Here is a 6867-nt window from a genome sequence, read left to right on the forward strand (position 1 = left end):
GACTGAGCACAAGCTCCCAGGAAGGATCTATGGCGCCCTCTGGTGGGCAAGCCTCTGGATCCTGACAGAACCCCCCCTCAAGGGCAGATTCCAGACGCCCAAAAAAGAGACACAAAAGACAAAAAACAACCCACCCAGGGTGGGCGGAGGGGGAACCAGGAAGGAGGGCACGAAAACAAAACAGAGTCCAAAAAACAACCCACCCAGGGTGGGCGGAGGGGGAACCAGGGATGCAAGGCAGAGTCTCAGGAGGCCGGCCGTAGGACCACAGCTGAGGCAGAAGCTCTGGAGGCCGGAGTCTCCAAAGCTGCAGGGACCTTGGAGGAGGACGCCGTCTCCGCTTCTGCAGGAAGCACCGAGGAGGACGCAGCCTCCGCTTCTGCAGGAAGCTCCGAGGAGGACGCCGCCTCAGCTTCTGCTGCTCTGCAACAGGCTCAGACAGGACCGTCCACTGCGGCTCCGAATCAGGAACACAGGAAACCGCCGTCTGCAGCTCCGAATCAGGAACACAGGAAACCGCCGACTGCGGCTCCGAATCCGGAACTGAGGAGGCCGCCGATTGCGGTTCCGAATCAGGAACAGGGGAGACCACCGACGGTGGCTCCAAATCAGGAACAGAGGAGACAACCGACTGTGGCTCCAAATCAGGAACAGAGGAGACCACCGACTGTGGCTCCACATCAGGAACAGAGGAGACCACCGATTGTGGCTCCAAATCAGGAGTCTCTGGAAGACACAAAGCGGGCTCAGGGGTCTCCAGACAACTCAGAGCGGGCTCAGGGGTCTCCAGACGGCTCAAAGTGGGCTCAGGGGTCTCCAGACGGCTCAGAGCGGGCCCAGGGGTCTTCAGACGGCTCAGAAGTTCCTGCAGGATGTGAATCGTTTCCTCATGAGTCCTGCGTGACTCACGGATCAAATCATTCAAAGGGAGTGTGTCTGCTGTGTCTGTTGGCCGGATTATTCTGTCATGATCGGCAGGATTTCTAGCCCAGATGCAGAACACACACACAGAGGCAGAGACACAGTCCAAAGGTTTATTGAGTTCAGACAGGGATTATCCTGGAAAGCAGAGAGGACAAAACAGGTTAGGTGCAGGTTCAGGTTCCAGGGAAGTCAGGGAGTCAGACAGGCAGGCTAGCTCGGGCTTGCTAACCACAACAGGGTCAAAACAATCCGGCCCAGAGTGAAGTTCCCCTCCAGCTTATATAGGGAAACTCTTAATGAGCTAATGGGGAACAGCTGCCATGACTGAGCACAAGCTCCCAGGAAGGATCTATGGCGCCCTCTGGTNGACTGAGCACAAGCTCCCAGGAAGGATCTATGGCGCCCTCTGGTGGGCAAGCCTCTGGATCCTGACACTAACATTATCGCATGCATAATTCAGCCAGAATAAATGCCTACCTCCTTGAATAACCTAGATAGTTTGATTAAAAACAATAAATATATATGCTTCTGTGATCATACAATTATTTATCTGATGACTGAAGGGAATTATGTCTTTTGAATTGAAAAGGGGTTAATTTGATGATCTATGTTTTTTGATTAAAATACGATCAGTTAGTCAAAAAAAAACTTTATTGCGTCCAACTACTATTTAAAAGCAGATTAAATTCAATGAACATAAAGTACATGTCCAAGTCCTTCAGCAGTTTATGGAAAGCCAGGAACCCAAAAAGGGTTGGGTGACAGCATGCAGAAAGCTTAATTCTAGATCTTTGTTTACTGGTCCCCACCAACTTATTCACTTCAAATTCAAAGATACTTTAACAATCCCAAAGGAATGTAAATGTTGCATTAACTCATTTTTTAAACAGGTGTTGTAGGTGTTTACAACTGTAAGCAGGAAAGATCTTCTGTAGTGGCCTGTCTTTCACCGGATCTGGAGAAAAATCTTCTGAAGAGGATGCTCACTGTTGTCCATAATATTGTTCACTTTATGAGGAATTGTTCTTTGTGAAATCATTTTCAGAGGTTCTAGAGAAATGATTAGAACAGAGCTGGCCTTTTTAATTAGCTTATTGAGCTTTGTTAAGTCCTTAGCTTTGATGCTGTTACCCCAGCAGATGATGGAGGAAGACATTAGATTATCCACAGCAGACCGATAGAAGATCTGCAGCATCAAGTCCAGTCTTCTCTGTCCCTTCTTGAAGACGGCTTCACTCTTTCTTCTGAAAACTCCAATCATCTCCTTGTTTTGTTAACCTTCAGGATCAGATTATTGTTTCCACACCATGCCAAAAAGCAGTTCACCAGCTCTCTGTCCTCAGCTTCTGCTCCATCTTTGATTTTCCCAATGACTGCAGTCATCCCAGTATTTCTGCAGATGACAGGACTCTGTCTGGTCCTGGAAGTCAGAGGTGAACAGAGGAAAAAGGAATGGAGAGAGTACCGTCCCCTGTGGTGCAAGCCAGCTGACCCTTGAGTCTAACAACTGTCGTCTTTTATCTCTTCTTAACGACTTAAAATTGAAGCTAGGTTTTATAAAAATTCAAAGTTCTTAAAAAGCAGAAAAAGTCTCAAACAAAGATCCAAAAATCAGGCAGAGGCAGCTGAGTCCACGTCCAGGGTGTTTATTGCAAAATACAACACATCCACACGGAGCTGGTCACCGGTGAGCATCAGCTGAACAAATGGTGAAAACAGCCATCTTTTATACATTTCATTGGGCTTGGGGACTCCTCCCCCAAGCCCCTCCTTTGTTTACATCATTCCAGGTGTTTTTCTTCGGGTAAAACCAATTATTTTTATCTTATCAGTGGAAAACCTCTTTTAAAGCATATTTTTTATACAGCCTTTGTTACAGGTCACATTGTCAGTGCTCTGCAAATCATGATGACTAAATCATAGACACATCATTTCTTAATTATCAACCTGTCAAAACAAACTTTCATCTAATGTAACTTATGATTATGACATTTTCTGTTAGAGCGATCTCTTAGGTCATGATGACATCTGGTGCACTTAAATCAGAAACTTATGACAGTTTAATCAACAATATGTCAAAACAAAGCCTCTCTTCCCATGTCATTTAGGACCATAATATTACAAGCCAGGTCAGCCTGACCCAGGTGGCACCTGTGCGTTCCTTGTTCCAGTAAAACATCACCCTTTCTAGGACCAGTACTGCACAGTGCATTTTGAAGATGACAACTCTATCCATCACAATTAGCTTGGCTAAGCTTATCTGAACTGGGCAACCTTGATATGTCAAATATTTCATTTTTAATGAGTGTGCTTCTTATCACTAAAAAGGCCTGTACCCTGCATTCTCCTGCAGATCCCAAACTTCCAGGGCCAGGTGCAGAGTTACACACACACACTGCTCTGCTTTTCTCATTTTGGCCTTGAATGTCTGTTTTACAAAAGTATTTGTGAAAACAACTTTAAACTTTATTTTATTCTAATCATTGGTGCAGATTAATACACAACACAACCTGTGGTCTGTCTGTCAGGTAGTCTTTGATCCAGGTGGTTGTTGATGCCTCCATCTGAGTCTGCTGGAGTTTCTCTCAAAATCAGTCACGCTGAATCTGGAGAATTCAAAGACCATGTTCCTCACAGTGTTGCCTGCCTTGTCTAAATGAAAATGGATTTGTTATAGCAGGTGTACGATGGCATGATCAACTCCATCTTCACTGCGATAAGCAAAATGCAGGGGGTCCTGTTTTTGCTGAGATGAACCAATAGAAGTTTTCATATGACCTTCATGATGTGGTCATCAGGACAGCAGGTCAATAGTCATAGAGGTCTGCTGGCAGAGTCTTCTTTAGTCCTAGAACAAGGCAGGAGGTCTTCCACATCTCTGGAACTGTCTCCAGGGTCAGACTAAGTGGAAAGAGGTGCTGTAGAATCCCAAAGATCTGCTCTGCTCAGGGCTTCAGGACTCTGACACCATCAGGACCTGCTGACCGATTACCATCCAGTCTCTCCAGTTGTGTTTTTACTGACTTCTAGAGACAGACAGGTGGAAGGTGGGGGGAGCAGCACCATCTTCTGATCTGGCTGATAATAGAAGCAGGAGAGTGAATGTCAGAGGAGGGCAGGATGTCCATGTGACTGTGGGCAGTCACATGTCTATGATTATGGCTTTCTGGAGGACAAAGTTCTGTTTAACTGTTTTATCCTGCATTCTGTTGGCTTTAACTCACATGTGCCTCTTTTTTTTCAGATTTGTTAACTTTAGTTTGACAGAGAGGCACACTATTTTGGTCTGTTTTTTGAGGCACCACCCACCCCATTTGACAGAACTGGACCTGAGTATCACCAACCTGACAGATGACGCAGTAAAGAATCTCTGTAGTGTTCTACAGACTCCACTCTGCAGACTACAGATATTGAGGTCAGACTTTATGTTGTTCAGTGCTCATGTTTCTGATGTCAAAGTTGTGTTTACACTTTAATTCTGATCTAACCTTTCTATTAACTATTGAAATGCTTTATTAAGTTTTTCAATCTAATTTAATCAAAATTTTGTTTCCTCTGACTTTTGAATGGTTAAGTTGATATTGTAAAATGTATTTTTATAAGAGCTGATACCATTGCCATCAAAAGTTATTTGACAATTTAGGACTACTACACCGATGGTGCTTAGCTCCATAATAGATATGGAGCTGTGTAGTAGTAGTTGAAAGCTGAAGTTTATACATTCCTTACCAGAGGTGGTTTGGATTGTTTTCTCACTATACATAGGGTAAATAGTGATTGACTGCTTACAGATACATATTCTGCAGATTCTGTTTTAAGTTTATTCCCGACTTTGATACCCCTTTCCCAGTGGCAAAAAAAGAACAAAAAAAGTTAAAATCTGGCAACAATTGGCTTTTAGGGGCAGTGGAATAAGCTCACTGAACTGTCTTCCCGGGTCAAACGACTTGCAAAGTGAAATGCATTAAAATCACCTCGGCTCTGGTCGAGTTAGTGTGGGAACACCAGAGCCGGGTTGACCCGCCAAATTACGTGACACCATTAAATGCACATACGGACATCAACACACCGTGCCAGTCGCCTCTGATCTAACAAGCAGAATCAACTCTGTTTCCATTGGATAAACATAGAGCAGCTCTGGTGAGAAGGATTCAGACAGATAATAGAGAGATTCAATAAAGCACACTAACTACACCCTGGCTTCCTTCCATTTTGCTCTCTATTGTTTACTTTCCTGATTTTTGTCACACTGGTGATATCGTTAACGCTAACCCAGCATGATGCTGTCACCAGACACGCAGCAGCAGGGAGGCTTGGAGTGGGGTTCAGAGGCCACACAGCTGCCAGTGAGGGGTTAGACCTTCTTTTTTTGCAAGTCAACAGCTGGTCTCTAATCCTTTAATTCAATTGAATTGAATTGAAAATTCAATTAAGTTTATTTATATAGCGCCAATTCACAACACAAGTCATCTCAAGGCACTTTACAGTTCAACCAGATCATACAGTCAAATTGATTTAAAACAGTCAAATTGATTCAATCTAAATTGAATCAATTTGACTTACTTATTGTCACTTCGGGATCAGGTCTTCTACAATACATAGTTGCTGAGCTCGACTGGATCCGTTCCTAGTTGTCTGAGCCGCCACCAACAAATCTACAACACCACCTCGTAATTGCCTTTCTACTAAACCAAAGATACATCCATCGTAGATCCCACCATGATTTCCACTTTGATCACTAAAAGTTCATCAAATCTTTGTGGTCCTCTTCTAGCTGGGTTAGTTACTCCACCAGTCAACCACTTCATCATCATTGTTAACTTTGGACTTCCCAAACTCCACTCACTCACAATTATGTGAATAGAATAGTCATACCACTACCTCACCTACTACACTTTAACGTAAAAGTAAATCCACCTGTATATAAGCCATACGGATTGTACATATTTTAATTTCTTATTTTTTTATTTCTTATTTTTATTTTGTTTTTCATTATGCGCGATACATGTACACTTGCACCTTAATCCTTATTTATCTTAATATGCTGTATATACCTGGATATACTGTATACATATTGCTTATTCTTAATGCACCTTTTTCCTCCTTGTTTGCACCTTCTGTAACTTCTATGCCAATACGTGACGAGTGAATTCCTCTGCTGTGAGATCAGTAAAGCTCATCTAATCTAATCTAATCTAATCTAATCTAATCTAATCTTAAGGGACTTTTATCATTGAAGATTTCCCCATATAAATTTGTCCTTCTTTGCCTGACAACAACCTGGAAAATACCTAATGACTGCTCTCAGCTCAAGCATTCAACCCTATTTGCCTTTGATTACATCTCCCAACCCCACAAGACGGGGCATAGATGTGGTCTTGTGATAATCCACCAGGAGACGCTGACACTCCTTCTAATTCAATTCAGTTTATTTATATGGCACCAATTCATCTCAAGGCACTTTACAATTCCTGTGGCACTCCACAGGTAACCCTGGAGCATGAGGAAGACTGAAATCGATTAGATAGATCAGATTTAAACCAGTCTAGTGCTATTCCTTAAATTCGAACAAAATATTCAAGTCTTTCTAAAAGAATATTATGATCAACTGGATCAAACGGAGCACTGAGGTCTAACATGACAAGTACAGATACAAGTCCATTATCTGAGGCAATGAGAATATCATTAGTGACTTTCACCAGAGCTGTTTCAGTGCTATGATGAGCTCTAAAGCCAGACTGAAACTCTTCAAAATGTTCATTATGGTGGAAGTGTTTCTCAAGGATTTTAGATCAGAAAGGAAGATTGGATATAGGTCTATAATTGACCAAGTCATCTGGGTCAAGAGACGGTTTCTTAAGCAAAGATTTAATTCTGGCAACCTTAAAAGCCTTTGGTACATATCCCTGTAACAGAGATAGATTAATCACATCTAAAATGGCG

General features: G+C 42.9%; 1 protein-coding gene across 1 annotated transcript in view; it reads left to right on the forward strand.

Moving 5' to 3' along the window:
• LOC107104111 (protein NLRC3-like) overlaps positions 1-6867 on the forward strand; it is a 38988-nt gene that overhangs the window by 22693 nt on the left and 9428 nt on the right. The window contains exon 4 of the mRNA XM_015404027.1: positions 4169-4339. Within this exon, the coding sequence (XP_015259513.1) occupies positions 4169-4339 (171 nt within the window). The remainder of the gene's footprint in view (positions 1-4168; positions 4340-6867) is intronic.

Source organism: Cyprinodon variegatus, unplaced genomic scaffold (assembly GCF_000732505.1).
Source record: "Cyprinodon variegatus isolate N-32 unplaced genomic scaffold, C_variegatus-1.0 Scaffold1618, whole genome shotgun sequence".
Lineage (NCBI taxonomy): Eukaryota > Metazoa > Chordata > Actinopteri > Cyprinodontiformes > Cyprinodontidae > Cyprinodon > Cyprinodon variegatus.